We start from the raw sequence: 18,434 nt of genomic DNA on the forward strand, positions 1-18,434 counted from the left end.
GGCCCGGCAGGGCCCCTGGCGGCCCCCGGAGGCGGGTTTCTTTGTCCCTGACTCCTGCTGGGCGCGAAGGCCTCCGGCGGCTAGCAGAAACCCAAGCCTGCGCAACGGAGCTCAGGCTTCCACGTGCGGCCCCGCGGGGCAGAGCAAGAAGGAGCGGCTGCGGCCCCCGGGCGCCCAGCAAGCATCCAGTGCCCGGCCCTCCCAGCTCCGCGGGGGGCTTCGGACGGTGGAGTGAGACGCTCGCCTTTCGCTTCCCCGAGCCGATGCAGGGCTTGGGCTGGCGCGGCTCGTCCTAAGCAGCGTGGTTTGGGGCGAGAGGAAGCCCACTGGAGCGCTCCCCTCCACCCAGACTCCCGAAGACGCGCGCCCGAGTCGAAGTCGGGGACAGAGAAGGTTCTCTGGCGCCCCCCTGCCGACTGCTTTGCGGCCGTCGGGACCGGAGCAGCGGGGCGGGACCTAAACATAGCCCCAACCCAAAGATGCCCAGCAGAACGCTCCAAACAAAACCGAAACGGTGGCCGCATCTGCGTGTGTGTGTGTGTGTGTGTGTGTGTGTGTGTGTGTGACTGGGAAGAGGGGTTGGTCTTACTTGCAACATAGTTTGCGCTTCTGCGTGTGTGGCCAAAGAATGGAAGAGAAACTGCCATGGCCATGCAAGCCCATTAAATCAGCTCCCCTTCCCTCCGACTCTCTCAACTCAGGCATATTCTATAATACAACGCAAGGTTACAGAGCCCACGTGAAAACTAGTTTCCCAGTTTCACTCTGACCCTCCATCAATGTAGCCAGCTAGATTTTAGGTTACCGGCTTCTGTTCTGCAGGAGAACTTTTGAGTCTCGGGAGACTCAGTGTTTCTTCCTCCCGCCTCTCGCAGTGCATCTTTCATTTGCTTTTCTTTGTAAAGCCAGGGCTCCTCGACTGCCTCCCGAGGAAGTCCTGCGCTCTGGCGCGCCGCACCTCGCCTGCCGCAGAGCGGCGCGGGCAGCAGGCCGGGCGCTAGGACCGCGGGGAGCCCGGGCGGCCGCGGCGCTACCTTAAACCCAGCCCAATGCCGCTGCCTGCGCCACTCTGCGCGCCGGCGGGGGCTGCGCAGGAGGAGCGCTCCGCCCGGCTACAACGCTCCGCGAGCCGGCGCGGCAACACCTGTTCGCGGCAGCCTGGGCGGCACGCGAGCTCCCGGACGCGGCTCTCCTCGCTCGCCGCTCGCCACCCGTTCTAAGCCAATGGACATCTGCCGAGCCTCTGGAGAATCCTGGATACTAGCTTTGGACGCCTAAAGTTTCTTCTTCTTTTTGTTTTATTATTATTATCATTTTTTGGAGGGGGGACCGGGAGGGGAGATTTGTCGCCGCCACCAACGTGAGATTTTTTTTTTCCCCTTGAAGGATTCATGCTGATGTCTGCAGAGTCGGTTAGAGAGTAAAAACAGCGCATGCCTTCCTGGAGTCAGGATCCGTAAATTCTGACGTAGCCCGTGCATCTTAAAAATCCCTATAATAACGCCTAGGCATTTAAGTTGCTATGGTCATTCTGATCTCAAACCAAATGGAGAAACTACGGATTTTTTTTCCTTATTACGGTCGGATGGGATGAAGACCTTCCTGCCTCCTAAGAGCTGGGGATCTGTCTATAGAGATACATAGATACGTTTATCAGTATGTCAGTGTGTGAGTATAAAGTGGTGGTTTCTTAGACTATCAGTGGTTTGACCTTGAACCTGTGCCAGTGAAACAGCAGATTACTTTTATTTATGCATTTAATGGATTGAAGAAAAGAACCTTTTTTTTTTCTCTCTCTGCAACTGCAGTAAGGGAGGGGAGTTGGATATACCTCGCCTAATATCTCCTTGGTTGACACCATCATTATTGTTTATTCTTGTGCTCCAAAAGCCGAGTCCTCCGATGGCTCCCTTAGGTGAAGTTGGGAACTATTTCGGTGTGCAGGATGCGGTTCCGTTTGGGAATGTGCCCGTGTTGCCGGTGGACAGCCCGGTTTTGTTAAGTGACCACCTGGGTCAGTCCGAAGCAGGGGGGCTCCCCAGGGGACCCGCAGTCACGGACTTGGATCATTTAAAGGGGATTCTCAGGCGGAGGCAGCTATACTGCAGGACTGGATTTCACTTAGAAATCTTCCCCAATGGTACTATCCAGGGAACCAGGAAAGACCACAGCCGATTTGGTAGGTATACCATTAACCCTTTAGTGTCCATGAGATGACATGTTGAAATTATAACTACCAAGAAGGTGGTGGCCGGGTGGGGGACGTGGGAAGGGTTCTCCCCTCCTCCCCTCTTTCTCTGTATCTCTCTCTCTGTCTTGCCAGCTCAGAAAAAAAAAAAATGCCTCCGGAATTGCAGATCTGCCGCTGGCACTGATGCAAGTATACCCTGAAAGGCCCCCTACTTTTAATTTAAAGGGGGGCATAATTTATGAATATAATACAAGTTTCCAGTTCTTTTGCATCAGATACACGGGTTTAGGAAGTTTCTTTTGAATGGACTGATTGCACGAGTTTAAAGCTGTAATCATTAACTCCTAAGAACTTAATGCAGTTTCTTGAAGGCAGTGGGTATCTTGTACCCAAATTAAGGTTTTTTTTTTTTTTCCTTTCCCGCTTTCCTCTAATAAGTATACTGCTTGAATTGTATATTAAGCGCATTGTTTATTCCCCCCTGTGAGGGTCTGAAAGCCCCATAGGCGAAGGTTGCTGACGGATTGTCCTGTTGAGAGGACTAAAGTCATATTTTAGGCTCCGTGAAAAGCTGGGGCAGAGGCGTGGGGAAAATGACTTGGGAAGAGGCAGGACGCTCGGGGGTTTTTGTCCTTCCAGCTATCGAGTGACAACCTCTGCTTTTAAATTTCCATAGTGTGCAGCCCTGTGTGTCTCCTGCGTGGCTCTCTGGTGTGAGTGTGTGCGCGCGTGCAAACGCTGCGAGCTAATTTTAAAGGGCATTCCGAGGATTTCATTTTTCAGCGGAGGGTATTTGTGACTCAGCACTGAGGGCTGCAGACTCGAGGGCTGGTGGCTCTGCCCACTTTATGCCTGCACACACGTGCTTGCCTGGGCACCCTGAGCCCAACAGCACGAAGTCAACTAACAGTCATAATTGGGTGTACTCTTGAGTTTTTTCCTTACTTTAAAAAAAAAAAAAAAAATTAAGCGCCAGTTTGGGCAACTAGACTGTTAGAAGGAGTTAACTTCTGAGTGAACCCACCTGACAACACTTAAACTAGGTCGTAAAAAATAAAGTCCTGTGGTGATTTTTCTTCCTCATGCTTTAGTGCCAGATGTTGAACACAATCTAAACTGTATGTTTAGCTTCGTGCGGCTGCGGATGATGCCAGAAGGTGAGGAGGATTCAGGCCTGGGCTGGGTATGGTCCCAGATCCACGAGGCCCAGGATTTGCTCCTCGTGCTCACCCCTGAGCCTAAGCCCACAGCTGAGCCTAGTAGTGTGAAATTGCTCTGGCTGTCTCCTCTCGCTGCTTAAAAAAAAAAGTTATAGCTTTTCGCTTTGCAATTATTCAGTTGAAATATAACTATCCCCTCCCCACCCCAGACGTAAAGGTAGATTCTGGTTGTTGCAAAGAGAAGACTAAACTTTACTAAGTAAAGTGCTGTTTCCATCTGGCCTCTTTAAGGGCTGCCACCCTGCCTAGCGTTCGATACCAGAACAACAGGCAGTGGGCGGCCCTGGGTGGGCGAGCGAGTGTGTCCGGGGCTGCGGCGGCCACCCGCAGGGTGTCGGGGCCGCGCAGGCCGAGGCGAGCGGCGTGGGCGGCCGACCTAGGTGTGCCAGGCTGCCGGAGCTCCAGCCCTCCCGCGCTCGCGGCCGGCAGGTGCCCGCTCGGCCGCCCGGGCCCCGCGGCGCACTTAGCGGCTGCCTGGCCGGCTCCGCGCGGTCCTAAACGCGCTCGCGTTCTGGCTCCCTTTCCGCCCGGCTCGGGTGCACCCTTCAGTGCTGCGGGGACCACGGGGGCCGGGGGGCGGCAGGCAGGGGCTGAAACACTTCTGGCCGCGTTTAGGGAAACCGCGTTTAGGCCGGTTTTTCATTTTGGCCCAAGTTGAGCCCCTTCGCTTTCTCTTTGTGTGTGAGAGTGGGTCTGGCGGGGCTGACAGCCGCCGCCCCAGGCAGCGCGGTGGTTTGCGGTGTGGGAACGGCTGGAGGCGCGCGCAGCGGCAGGAGAGTTGGTGGCGGGGACAGAGGACAGGCTGGAGGTCGGACCCCTGAGCTCCCCTGTCACATTCCGTGTCCCTCCCCTTCTTCTGAAGCACGCAGCCGGGTTGTGGAGACTTGAAGGGCTCCGTGGTGCCCGGGAGGTGGGTCGGGGGCCCCTGGCCGGAGCCGCAGGGGAAGGAGTGGGGGTGGGGGGACAAAGGGCCGCGGAGGCGGGCGGAGGGGGCGGCGTGCTATTGTTAACCGCTTTCCGAGAGCAGAGCTCGCGAGCTCGCCGATCGCGATCTGGCTTTCCCGCGCCCCCGCCTCGGCTCCGGCTTCACAGCCGGGGGAGCCCGGGGTGCGCGCGGGAGCGCGGCGGGGGCGCGGCGGGGGCGCACGGCTGCAGGGGCGCCGCGGCAGGCCCGAGCCGGTTTTATTGTGTGGATCAGCCGAGCTTGTCTTTGAGAGACCCTGTTGGAACTCCGGTGCAGCACGACTGGGCCCTGGTGTGCAGAGATTATGGGATGTTCCAGTTGGGGCTCCTCCACGCACCCCTTCCCTCCATGAGCATTTTTTTTTTTTTTTTGATGCAGTCACCTTTAGAATAGGACGTTTGCCACACGCAATCGAGTCATTAGAAACCCCGTAACTCTGCCACTGGGGAAAGCGCGGATGCAAGGGCGGGGGTCACGGGGGAGGGCAGGAGAGGCGCGTTCTAGGGTGAACGACGAGGACCGCGGCGGGCTACAGTGGCTCGATAGAAACCGTCAAACAAAAAGCTAGACCCCTCACCCCTAGAGGTCGGAGAAAGGTGTTGCCAAGGAAGTGGCATCTCCACTCCTTAGGCACTCTCGGCACTGTGTTGGTGGGGTGGATGTAGAGGCTGGGGGTAGGGGAGAGGGGGTAGTGTTGGATGAGAGGGGAGCGGAAGCCCCGGCCCAGAGCTGGGGACTGGGGGCGCCGAGCCGCGAGCTAGCCCGTCGGCCTGGCGTCGGCCGAGGGGGAAGGGCGCCCTGGCGCTCCGCTGTGCCACTCACCCTGGCTGGGATGGAGTTGAGTGGGTGGCTGTGCGCAGTGGGGGTGGGGAAGCAGGGTGAGGCAGGAGGGTTATTTAAGTCTTTCATCCGGTTGCAGTGAGAAGCAGGCCCCCGGGGGGACAGCAATGCCGCGGTCTCCCGCTGCTGCCGCTGCGGCAGGTCCCAATATTAGCAACCTCCGCAGAGCGGTGGTGCGTGTGCCGGGAGCCTCCTACCCTCGCCTTCCCAGCCCCGCCCGGAACGAGGCCGCGGCGGCGCTAGGACCCCGTGGCGCGCGCGGGGAAGGCGGAGGGAGGGCACGGGCGCCGGGAGGGGGCGAGGGGGCTGCAGCGCCCAGGCTCTGGCACACCTGGCGCTCCCGCGCGCCGCCGCGGCCTCACCTTCGGCCCTCCTCCTCCTCTGGCAGCAGCCTCCCCTCCGCAGCCCAGCTCCCCTCTGGGGACTTCGTCCTCACACTCAGTTTCTCTAGAAAAGAGTAACTGTAGGTGGGGGGCGGGGTGGGTTTACACCTTGATTAAAATAGAAGGTGCATTTTCTACCTGAAATGAAACAGCAGAAGGAAACCTGCTGGAAAAAGGATTTTTGCCGCCCCCATGCAGCCGCAGGTGACTGCAGCCGCTGGCAAGCTTGGCAGTGACACAGCAGCGGCAGTGCAGAGGACTTGGGGGTGGGGGAGTCTTACTGTTCCAGCAGGAGCTGCGGAGGTGACAACTTAGGTGGGACCTTGAAGGAGCCCTTTGTGGGTTCCCGCCCCCCCCCCGGGGTTGGTGGTGTGGAGATAAGATTGAACAAGGAGAAAAGGAACTCGCAATTGTATCTCTGTGCAGTAGGCTGGGGAAGCGAGATGTCTTGTTTCATCTGTATATCTATATACCTATATGCATATATAGCTCCCTTTTAATTTTAAAGCACTCCAGCCTTGCTAGATGGGCAAAAAAGTGAGCAGAAAATCATTTGGGGAAAAAGTCATGTAAAATAATAAAAACATGAACGCTGGGCCTGATGTGCTATTTAGCTTGCTTGGGAAGCCTGAGTGTGTTCCCTTTTTGGCGGGGGTTAGGTAGCTCTGAAAGGCCGGTCTTCAGGATCTCAGATGAGCCCCCAAACTGGGGCTTCTATTCAAAGGGGGGTCAGGTGAAAGTTTTACTAGAGGGAAGAAATATAGTATATGATAGTATGATTGTTTTTTTTTTAACGGGTGTTTCAAACTTATTTCCTGGGTTTTGAACTTTAATTTTGTTCTATGTATCTGACTCTTCAATGTCTCAGGAAAACACTGGATGTTTAAGGAGATGGTTTTAGGATTGCTTCAGGTTCTGGAAAAATTGGTGGAGTTATAACTCCCATTCGGTTAGTCATTTCCTATGTAAACTCTGAGATGTGCTCAAGTTGCTACAGATCCGAATTTACCCCGGTGCAGGATCTGAGATGGTTGATCTGGCAGCCCTGGTTTGAGCTTCTCTGGGTGAGCAGGAAGCTCTGCAGGGAAGAGGCTTAATCATGAATGTTCTGCAGCCTCATGCCCTGCCCCTCTCCACAGTCTGCATATACTTGCGTGGCCTGAAGAGTGCACTTCTGTAATGCGTCGGGAGCTCTTAGGTCAGAGGACCATGTCATGAGGGCCAGAGTGGAGCAGCTCTGACTGCCTTGCTCTCCCACTGCTGGCCTCGCGTGGCCTTGGAGGTGAGGCCCAGCACAGATGGGCTGTAGGGGGCGGTGCCAGCTTTTGATAATGGTCCACGAGAACAGAACTGGGGCAGCCCATCAGCTCTGGGGATAGTCACTAACAGTGAGTCTGGAGCAACGGGCAAGGTCTGGTGTGGTGATTTTCCTGAAATAGTCCAGGCATTGACCTGGTCTCTCATGGACCATGGATGATCTCACACCTCATCAAATCCAGTGGGGTCCCAATGAGCTTGTCCTCATTTGGAACTGCTGACTGCTGTGGAAGACAATAAAGAAATGACAGTAGTCACCAACCCTGTGCTTCCCATGTCACCCTATCACTACCCATTATTGTGGGCCTTCTGAGCTAAGGATGTCAAGGCTGTGTCTGCCCAAAATGAGGGACAGGCTGCCATGGTACACGTGTGTGCCATAGTTCTAATTTTAGGCACAATCTCATCATTCCCTCCCTCCCTCCCTCCTCCCCTCTTCCTTCCTTCTTTTCTTTGCTCATTCCTTCTTTCCCTTTCTCTCTCCTTGATCATTAAACATTCAGACGTCTCTGCACAGACTTCTGGCTATTACGGATCCAGCCCCCCTGTGCTGCCCAGTCATGTGAGCAGATAACATGTGGAGCAGGTTGTACTCGGGGAGTGTAGTTGGAAGCACTTGCCTGGCACCAGCTCCACCCCAGAGAGAGGTGAATGGACCTGGCTGAGTTTATAGAATTTATTGTGAACAAGAGGGTAACAGGAATGATGAGGTTTCTGGTCTGGTTGGGCTAGGATCCTGTTGCGAGGTTGCCAGATCTTCCTGACCTTACAACAGTGGAATTCTTTGCGTGGGGGAGAATGAATATGACCCCTACGTTCAGGTAGTCTACTTGTCCTTGCATCACTGAGGTGACCACATAAAAAGCTGAGCTATTCTTTTGAGGTCTCTATTTTTAAGAAACTGCAGAGAAATGGGTGGTGGTTTGAGGTGATGAAATCTTTTCCACCAGGGGTCACTAGGTAGTTCCTTCTCACTTGGATAGCTTTTTGGAGACTTATCTCAGGTATTTATTTTCTTGGGAAGCTTCTGACTTGCCTTCAGAAACCCAGATGAGCTGCCCGTCTTTGGACTGCCCATACCCTGAACAGTTCCCTCTCACTGCGTTCGCCACACTCTTGTTATATTTATCTGTTTACGTGTCCTTCTTCCCAACAGATGGTGAGCAAAAATTTGAGAGTAATAGGACCCAGGCTATATCTGGTTCATCTTTATATACTCAATAAATGGCATGGTGCTTGGCTTATCATAATCCCTCAATAATAGCTTCTTGAATGAAAAAATGAACGAATATGAATTACAGCTGTCTTGTCAATGCCAGAAAAAGAAACTAGATAGATATCTTAATATCTTCATTTCCAAATTATACGATAATACTTTCAGAACTCAACTATATGAAAATGATACAGAAATCACAGAAACATTAAAAAAGGTAAAACCAAATGTAAGATGTGCATAATAGTTAAGGAAATAGGTTTTGGAGTCCAATTGCTTGGGGGCTAATTATTAACCTCCTTAAACCTCAATTTCCCCATTTGTACCCTGGGGATTAGAATATTGTAATGCCTAGAGTTGTTCTGAGGATTAAATGAGAGAAGGCCTCTCATTCGGCATAGACTAAATGCTCGAGAATTTTCGCTATTACAGTTATCACTGCTGCTGTTGTTACTTTTTTTTCTTGATGTTCTGCAGACCAGCCAGTGAAATGGTTTTGTGAAATCATACACCTTATTCTTTGTTGGACCTGATGGGCAACATTGGCTAATACTCATTATTAGTTCTCAGCTACTCCATGTGTGGAGAAAACAAAGACCATCACATGCCCCCTTAGAAGCTGCAAATATCTTTTAGTTTTATGATTAAACCTTTCCTTATTGATCTGGTAAATGAAATCGTTCAGACCTCAAAAGGGACCAGACGTTTCTGCGTTTCATCTTACGATGAAAATTGGACATTAACTCCTTACACTAATTTCAGGATATGTATGACCCACATTTTGGTGTGCTTTCAGGTAACTAAGAAGATATTCACATACCTGTGACTGCTAATAGTAATAAAATGCCACAATTTTAATTATTTTTGACTCAGAAGAATTAGAAGTAGTAAAATGAAATAAAATGTATCAAAAAGGGAGCGATTCATGAGAAATGAATCTCATGGAAATACTGCTTTATTTATATTCCCATTTGCTTTGTGAGTAGGGAAGGCTAGTAATAAACTGGCTTCTTTTGGATGTATCTTCCGTCAGAGTCATAGATTATCAGATTCAAAACACGATTTGTAATTTCACTTTATTTTTTTATATACCATTTAACATCCTATTAAAATAATTAAATTTGAATCTTCAGATATTCTGTAAACTGTAAGCACAAGATAAATTTGTTACATTTTGTCCTTAAAAAAGAATTAGGAATACCCCTTTAGAAGAAATAGCTCTTCTTTTTACTTCACCTTGGAATAGTTTCCTCTTGAGTTAATCCTTTATTAGATTTATGCTGTTCATGTCTTCTTTTGATTGCAGCACCAGTGTATTTTGAGAGAGTTGCAAAATTAATTGTTGAAAATTCATGTAAGTGCTTTTTTATTAGTCACATGAGACTGACTATAGCACATTGTTACCGTAAGTTTTTTTCTGAACTCTTAAATGTAAGTAAAATTTTTAATATTTGAAAGTATTTTTAAAATAACTCAGTATTTGATATGCATTAATGTAAGGTCTACATAAAATGTAGCACTTTAGTTTACAATAAAAAGGAAAAAATCGCTGAGTACAAATAATATTAGCAGTGTCTGGCTGGGCGTGGTGGCTCATGCCTGTAATCCCAGCACTTTGGGAGGCAGAGGCGGGTGGATCACGAGGTCAGGAGATCAAGACCATCCTGGCTAACACGGTGAAACCCCATCTCTACTGAAAAATACACACACAAAAAAGAAAAAGCTGGGCGTGGTGGCTGTCGCCTGTACTCCCAGCTACTCGGGAAGCTGAGGCAGGAGAATGGCGTGAACCCTGGAGGTGGAGCTTGCAGTGAGCCGAGATTGTGCCACTGCACTCCAGCCTGGGCGACAGAGCGAGACTCCATCTCAAAAAAAAAAAAAAATAGCAGTGTCCTAAATATACTGTGGGCTAATCATCTTATAACCACAATATAGTTAGAGAAATTGAAGCTGCTGTTGTGTGGCCATAAAATTCTGGATTTATGCCCAGCTTAGGTGTTATTCTTAGTGAGGTAAGCAAGGGGAAAGAAGGAAGTAAAAGAAGATCATTGTGTTGATTTGATTTTGGGATACAGCATTCCATGCCTACTTTAAATCAAGAGCAGTATTATCTCTTCAGAATATTATTATTTTAATTGCTTAACTATCTATTCGAGGTTTAGATAAGCATAGCAGAAACCAATACTTTGTTTAAGCAAAAATATTTGGGATGTATGTGGGCATTTTTAGTTTTCTAGATAGAGTTAAAAAAAAGCTACACAATACAGAGCTGGATAATTTTCTGTATAAACCAGTCAAAGCTTTAGTTAGCACCTCATTCTCCTTGAGAGACAGACCATTCTCTAAACAGAATACTTTCTTTTTTTTTGCTACTTAAACAGGTATTTATTTCTCCCAGTTCTAAAGGCTGGGAAGTCCAAGAGCAAGATACTCACACACAGATACTTAACTTCATGTTTATAAAGTGGAAGTAGATTGTCTTTTTTAAAAAAAGTATTCTGTTTAGCGAATGGTCTTACGTCTCTCAAAATAAGAGAATCACAGATACTTAACTTCATGTTTACAAAGTGGATGTAGATTGTCTTTCTCTTAAATTCTACTCTTTTAAGTTAATTAGATTATGTACACACTGGTTTTTCTGTCCTATTACTTCTTGGCATATCTATGTAGATACTAGCTTTTTAATTTTTAAAATGTTTTGTTTATTGCATAAGTCATGTTGGTAAGTATTTTTGTATCATTATAAGATAGAATTTAGTTGGAAATCAATTCTTTTACACAGTGATTTTAAAAGAGAAGACACTTCTTTAACTAGCATGGGGTTGTCCAAGTGGGGAGGTGGGCTCAGTGTCCTCTCCAAAACCCCAGGGATGCTGGGACTCTAAGGACATGCTCTGTGCTCTGACCTGTCCTCTGTCTTCTACCCTTTGTTTACAGGCATTCTGGAATTTATCAGTATAGCGGTGGGCCTGGTCAGCATTCGAGGCGTGGACAGTGGACTCTACCTCGGGATGAATGAGAAGGGGGAGTTGTATGGATCAGTAAGTACTGGAGGGACTTCATCCAGCTTTATGCTCCATGTTTGATTTGAACAGCTGTCTTTTCTCTGGATTAAAAAGGGCCAGAAATGAAACTGAGTCTGTTTGGAAGGCAAGTGTAAGTTTTTACTTTTCGAGGAAAGCCATTTTATTTTTATTAATAGATAAACAGCTCTGCATCTTCACTAGACCAAAGTTGCTAAGAAAATGCTTTATTTATATGCCAAACCGTCTTAATTATCAAGTAAATAAAAAAATTTACAAGTGTGAAAAATCCCATCTCCTTGTATTGAATGAGAGTTATTTTTGAAATGAATTGAAATGATCTCCTCCTCAGCTTTGCCAGGCATTGTAATTAAAACTAGAAATAGACCATGCAGTGAATCTAAACTCTCTCTGAGCTACATCCAAGATTTTCATTGTGCAGAGAAGAAGGGAGATGGAAATTATTGTCAGATATTTTTTGTATATGAATAGGAATATTACAATATTGTAATTATTTGCAAATGTTATGAATTTCTTTTTTTCCCCACTCCCCATCCCCACTGGGTTGTAAGGTCCTCAGGGGAGACAGTGAAGAAGTATTTATTGTGCCCTGCCAGGTGCCAGGCATGCACTGTTCTAGGTGCTGAGGTGTGAATGAGACAAAGTCTGCTCTTCCACTCTGTGGGGGGGACTAACTTTCCATCATGGTATCGCTTTACTCCTGTTAAGGCAGTACCTAAAACACGGTGCATGGTACGTAGCAGGGACTTAATACATTTTGCTTAATATGAAAGTATGAAGAATATATACTAACTTGTATTCAACGTTCAAACTTGTAATGAAATTAATCTTTAGTGTTTCTCTCTTTTTCTCTTTTCTTTTCTTTCTTTCCTTCCTTCTTTTCCTTTTCTTTTCCTTTTTCTTTTCCTTTTCCTTTTCCTTTCCTTTTGTTCTGAGATAGGGTATCGCTGTTGCCCAGGCTGGAGTGCAGTGTTGTAATCATTGCTCACTGCAGCCTGGAACTCCTGGGCTCAGAAGCTCCTCCTGCCTCAGCCTCCTGTGTAGCTGGGACTGTGGGTGTGTATCACCACATGTGGTTAACGAAAATTTTTTTCTTTTGTAGAGACAAGGTCATGCTATGTTGCTCAGGCTGGTCTTGAACTCCTGGCCTCAAGTGATCCTCTTGCTCTGGTCTCCCAAAGTAATTTATTATTGCAATTACTGGTGGTCACATGAGAATTTAATCCATATTTTCTGAAATATGAGAACTTTAGTTTATAAAAAGTTGAAAATGAACAGAAGCTTAGAATGAGAAAAGTTTTGGAGTTCTCAATACACAGAAATGAAGGGCAAAAATGTTTCTAGATATAATTTTCTACCATTAGGCTTGTAAAAAATACGTATATATAGATACACACATACATATATATAAAATGCTAAAATGTATTTGTAAGTGTAGGGTTGGCTTTAGCTTTTTAAACACAGTGGATGATTTAGGCAAAATTATGAACTCCCTACACAACTTTTGTGAATACCTTTACGTGTGAAGAAAGATAAGATACAAGATAAAGGAAACTTTTACATTAACAAAATAGAAAATGATGTTCCTTTTTGTAACACCTTTAGTTTTTTTTTTTTGGTTTTTTTTTTTTTTTCACTTTTAGGTGTGTAATGTGGGTTTGAGTGGGTCACAGTTGAACTCAATAAAATGCTTTTTTTGTGTGTGTAAAAGAGAAGTTCTGACTTTTGGTGTGTAGACGGAACTTTATCGCAGTGGCCTCCAAACTTCTTTGATCACGTATCCCCACCAAAAAAGATTTTTTTGAATATGCATCTCAACATATGCATTTCAAATAAATATACTTAGAGTATGCATCTCAAATATGAAATTATTTTAAAATTGTATATATCAAAGTATAGTTTATATATGTTATTTTATAAGCGATAACAGCAAAGAAAACAATTTTAAAGAATAGAATGAATGAGGAAACCTATATAGGGGCCTTGCTATTTGTTCCCTGCTCCAAGGATCACCTTGCACACCCCTCTGAATTCTTCCCAGTTGAGAGCTGACCAGTCTTTCAGATGAAATCACCAGCATGATTCAGACTCCTGTGGTTTATTGGTTGACAAGGAAAGCATGTCTAATTTTGTGTTCAGCAAAGCTGCTGGTAGGATTGTTGCCCGGGCTGAGTCTCATCTCTCCTTCTGGATGATTTAAATGGTTTCTTACTCATGCCTTCCTGCCTGGCACACCCCAGTTCCTAGCACAGTGCCTGGGGCAGCGTGAAAGGGACACTGAGTGTAGACCCACGGAGTGCCGGTGACAATACTGCGGGAAGCGGCAGCCAGGTGGACAGCTGGAGAGCACCATCTTTCCCCTTTTCTGGGAAGCCCAGCTGTCTTCTTAGGTTTTCTGTGACTCCTGGCTGCCTCACCTTGGGCTTTTTGAGCACACACACAGTGCGTGGGCAGAAGTAGACTTGTCACCAGTACCATACAGCCGCACAGCTTGCCGGCAGTCCAGTCATGGAGTCCCAGCCAGGCAAAGGGCAATGAAAGAAAGGGTAAAACGACTCTTCTTCCGTGTGTGCGTGAGAAGCGCACACCTTCTCACGTGAAGAGTGCCCGGGCCTGGAAACTGCTCCGAGGAAAGGTGGCTGCGAGAGACACTTTCCCGTATTATGCTTTCCTTGCGGAAACATCTTTGGCTGCTTTGCTGCATCCCTAGTCTTGTGTCTCCGTTCTCCACACTGATGCCAGAAGTACCTTCAAAACCTAGACAGGAGTGTCAGTTGTGCACAGAGATCCCTTCAAATACTTGCTTTTGAAGGATAGTGCCCACATTCTTTAATGTGGCATCCAGTGCTTAGGATGAACCGCTGCTTGGATCTGCTTTGCCGGGGGCACCCCGTGTGCCTCTTTCCCTGTGCAACTGGAGTCTGTCTGTTTGCTGTTTTCCAAACACATCATGCAGTCTGATTTGTATTTGTGGTCCAGTGAATTTCTCTCTCAGATGAAAGCTCTTGCCTTCTCCACCTGAAGCAGCAGACTCTATTTAAGATTCAATGGAAATATTACTTCTTCTGCAAAACCTTCATTACACCCCCAATTCTAATCCTATTTATTCTAGTTAGCATTTCTTGTGTTTTCCTTTGGGCCCCTAGGAGTGCTTTGTTCCCATTATTACATAAGTCACAGTACAGTTTACAGTGTGGTCAATTGTGTTCCTCTATTCCCTAATGTATCTAAAGGCCATGGACCACATTCTTTTTTTTTTTTTTTTTTTTTTTAAGGTTTCCTAACACACAGCAATGGCTCTTGTACATAGTAGGTGCTCGATGAACGCTCATTGGCTTGAACTGAATTAAAAATTATGATTATTTCTGTCCCTCATTGGGTGCACTGATGTGGCCTCGCAGTATCTCCCTTGTATAGTTACTGTGTATTTAGGTCTCCAGTTGAAGGAGGAATCACCCTCTTCCATTTCTATGCGTAATTGGCCTGTGTCTGCCTGTGTTGTCTCTGGTGTGTGTGGCCCGAGGGGGATGAGGCTGAGGCTGGAGGAAAGGTAGTGTCAGGAGCGTGGTTAACTCTCCTGTATCTGCTACGAAGTAGGCACCATGCCCTCTTTCTCCTCTTCAGTAAGATGAAGAGCTCGAGTTAGACATCTGGACTGTCTCTTCCCAGTCTGGACGGATCCCAAGAATTCTGTAGTTTGAATATCTCAGGCTTCTTTCTCAGGTCTTCTCTGTCTGACCCGTGATGTTCTCTGTGCACACAAAGTGTTTGTGCAGTGAGACCTTTTTGCCTCTTTTGTAGGCAGCTGGGAGGGAGGCTTCTGGGCGGGAGGTTATTTCCCTTTGGTCTGTTCCTCCTGCAGGTGAGGGGGAGGGCGAGAGTGAAAGTCTTGTTCCTCAGGGGCTGGAATCTCATATTTCCCATTGGGTTTGCGGTTATCCTGTCTCGTGCGGCAGTGAGAATGAGGAGTGACTAAAATATCTCATTTTCATTGTGATGAGATTGAGAGAAGGAAAGAAACAAGCAATGGTTGTGTTACTAAATACACTAACATTTGGAGCCTCCAGGAATCTATCTCTGTGAAGTTGCATGAAGCTCAGTAAACTAAATTGGAGATTTTCTTTTTTTTTTCTAAACAGTTAGAAACTGATCTCATTATGAAAGAAGGTAAATAGGAGATTTGGAGAAATCACTTTATAAAGTAAATGTGTAAATGTGAAATTCATTTAAAGTCTACTTTCCTATTTAGGGATTCATTTTCTCTTTTCGTCTATGTAGTTTTTGTTTGCTTGTTTTTTGTCTCCAGGTTTACCTTGAGAGTCGATCTAAGAGGTCAAAGGTAAATGGGTTAATACTTCGTCAGAAAAATATACAGGAATCTGATATCCTATTAGAATGTGGAAACAAGAAAAACTATATTGCTAATGGGTATACTGATTTGATTAGAAGGAGAACATGAATAATTTTAACTTGGGGATGGTGTTTGATTATTATATGCATGTGTAATTTGTCCGTGTATCCATTCATGTATTTGTTTGTTTATTTCACATTTATAGCTATGATTCCTCCAGCACTATGATGAGTGCAAAACAATGAAACAGGTAGCTATACTTGTAAATAATTCAGGGCAGTGCGACATCTGCCATAGTAGAGGAATGGACAGATGTTTTGGCATCCCAGAGGAGTGTTTAAATAACTGCTTGGGGAGGTTGAGTGGTAGCATTTAAAATGGGTCTTGAGGAATAAATAGGAGCCTCAGAAAAGGAAGGGCAGGCAAGTTAGGTCACATGACCCTTCAAATGTGACAATTAAAATATGCTGCCAGGTTGAAATTTCGAGAGGATATTAGATTACACACACAACACACTTGGCCAGGGGATTAGAGTATTCATTGACATTGGTCACTTTTGTTCTTATCAAAAAGATCAGAGGCGTGGTTCTGATAGTGACTTTTAGAGTTTTAATCTAAACTGTTTGAGTATTATAAAAATACTTTTAAAAAGTTTTTTTTTATTTTATGAGATGGAGTCTCACTCTCGCCCAGGTTGGAGTGTAGTGGCATGATCTCAGCTCACTGCATCTCTGCCTCCTGGGTGCAAGGGGTCCTCCTGCCTCAGCCTCCTGAGTAGCTGGAATTACAGTGTGCAGCACCACCGCGCCTGGCTAATTTTTGTATTTTTAGTAGAGGCGGGGTTTCACCATGTTGACCAGGCTGATCTTGAACCCCTGACATCAAGTGATCTGCCTGCCTCACCCTTCCAAAGTGTTGGGATTACAGGCATGAACCACCGTGCCCAGCTTTCAAGATGCTTTAAAACATCAAGAATAATTGACCATAATAAATGCCTCCTTAAAAAATAATGCCATGAAAAAATTAATCTCCTTCAAGAAGCTTGCATTTAACAAAAGGAATTGACCTTTTCATTAAAGAAGATAGCTGGCACAGGTACTGGCATTGCAAGGATGTTGGAACATACGGCATGGAGTCTGTAAAAGTGACACTGGAGGATGGCGCAGAGATGGGGGAGGTGCCAACATTTCTGGTTTGTATCCCTTTGTAGCACTTACATTATTTTGCCCAGAATTGTAATTCCTGCTGGCCTCTTTGTTAGATGAAGGTTTTTGGAGTCAGAGTCTTTGGCTTTGTAATTTTTCTATTTCTTGAAGGCCAGGCAGGGCAATTTATGTGCAGTTGGCACATGGTAAATGTTTGTTGACCCAGTTATTCACTCCGTCATGAATGCGCACATGCGGTGTCTACTGTACATGAGCATGAAATAGTGATAGCACTGATACAGGGTTATGAACTTGTAGAGCCCAGGTGTTTCCATAGGAATTAGTCAGCTACCGAAACTGAAAATGAGAGAGGTTAAGTGACTTGCTCAAAGGCCCAAAACTTGTAGATGCAGAGTGAGGACCAGCCTCAGACTGACTGCCTCAGACCAGTGCTTTGCAGCCATTCCTAGCCTCATCCTGACAGGTGCTTCTTAAAGCAGGTGTTCACTAGTGGGTTTGGTTATGTTTCCAAGGACACAACAGGGCCTTGGTTTATATGGCTCCGTGTAATCAGTAACCAAGGTGTGATGGGTTTCAACTCTGTTTCCAAAGCACAGAAGGTTTCTTTTAGTGAATACCTCATTTGGGGCAGTTTTTTCCGCTGGGCAGACATATATGAGTCAAAGAAGTTTCTTGCTTGGTGTTCCATATTGTGGGGTAGGTGGGAGGAACCCTGTAGGTCCCTCTGTCCCAGAATTGAGGGACGTATCCACCTCTTTAAAAGGAGACAATGAAGTATATCTCATATCCTTATAATCCTATGTTGACTTAGATTATTTTTGTCATGTTATTTGAATATGTGCACACATGAAACTAGATAACTAGATGGGAATTCCTTATGCCTCTTTGAAAACTGTAATTCAAAACATTTATATGCCAAAATTCAAGTTGAATGGCAAGATCAGTAAAATGCACGCTGACACAGTGGATTTCACATGGAGGAAGATGCTCCGTGACTGAGACAAAGATGCTGCCTCACTGTAAATCCAGCCTTGGCGCTTGGTGCAGCTTCCTGTGAACTCAGGGCACCTGTCTGCAGAGCACCTCAGGATGACTTGTTCCCCTGCCCCACTTCTTCCTATGTGAGTTCCCGGGACAACAAATGATCTCATGTGATCTTCACGTGTCTCAGACACACCACCAATGTACTCAGTGTGCCTTTTCTTTTTCCTATTGGTCCCGATGGTGAAAGTATTGTAGCACTGTGTACCACTGGCAGTAATTTTAAACCCCAGTCCGTTCTTGGGGGGCAGTTATGTAGTTGTGGGATGGCCATCGGTGGGCTCCTGGATACCCTTAAAACAATTCTAGTACTTTTTCATTGACATGGAAAGGCAACGTGAAAACATTCTTGGAGAGAACTTGTGGCCCCGCAGATTACGCCCTTTGCCTTCTAGGTATCTGCGGTGCCAGTGTTGAAGAACACTGCATAGGCATGAAGCTCTGGGCAGGGTCAGAGTTGGGGACGGAGGCCAACCCGTGCAATTCGTCGGAGACCTCCTCGTCTCCGTCACGTGCTCTGCAGGAGCAATTTGGAGCCACTTTTGAACAAGGAGAATAACTTTATGTGTTCGTGGAACGGGGTACCACACCACATGGCAAGGACCACTCAGCTTCTGATTTGTCACTGTAGTGGTTCAGTTCCGATTGCTTTGATGGGAGACGTTCAGACACGTCCTGTACAAAGAATGCAGTTCACATAAAGG

General features: G+C 46.7%; 1 protein-coding gene across 1 annotated transcript in view; it reads left to right on the forward strand.

Moving 5' to 3' along the window:
- The first annotated feature begins 1,066 nt into the window (after positions 1-1,066).
- The window catches only part of FGF9 (fibroblast growth factor 9), a 33,219-nt gene continuing 15,851 nt past the window's right edge, over positions 1,067-18,434 (forward strand). Inside the window, exons 1-2 of the mRNA XM_025363931.1 lie at positions 1,067-2,179; positions 11,066-11,169. Coding sequence (XP_025219716.1) covers positions 1,903-2,179; positions 11,066-11,169 — 381 coding nt within the window. The 5' untranslated portion in view covers positions 1,067-1,902. The remainder of the gene's footprint in view (positions 2,180-11,065; positions 11,170-18,434) is intronic.

This window comes from Theropithecus gelada, chromosome 17 (assembly GCF_003255815.1).
Source record: "Theropithecus gelada isolate Dixy chromosome 17, Tgel_1.0, whole genome shotgun sequence".
Taxonomy (NCBI): Eukaryota; Metazoa; Chordata; class Mammalia; order Primates; family Cercopithecidae; genus Theropithecus; species Theropithecus gelada.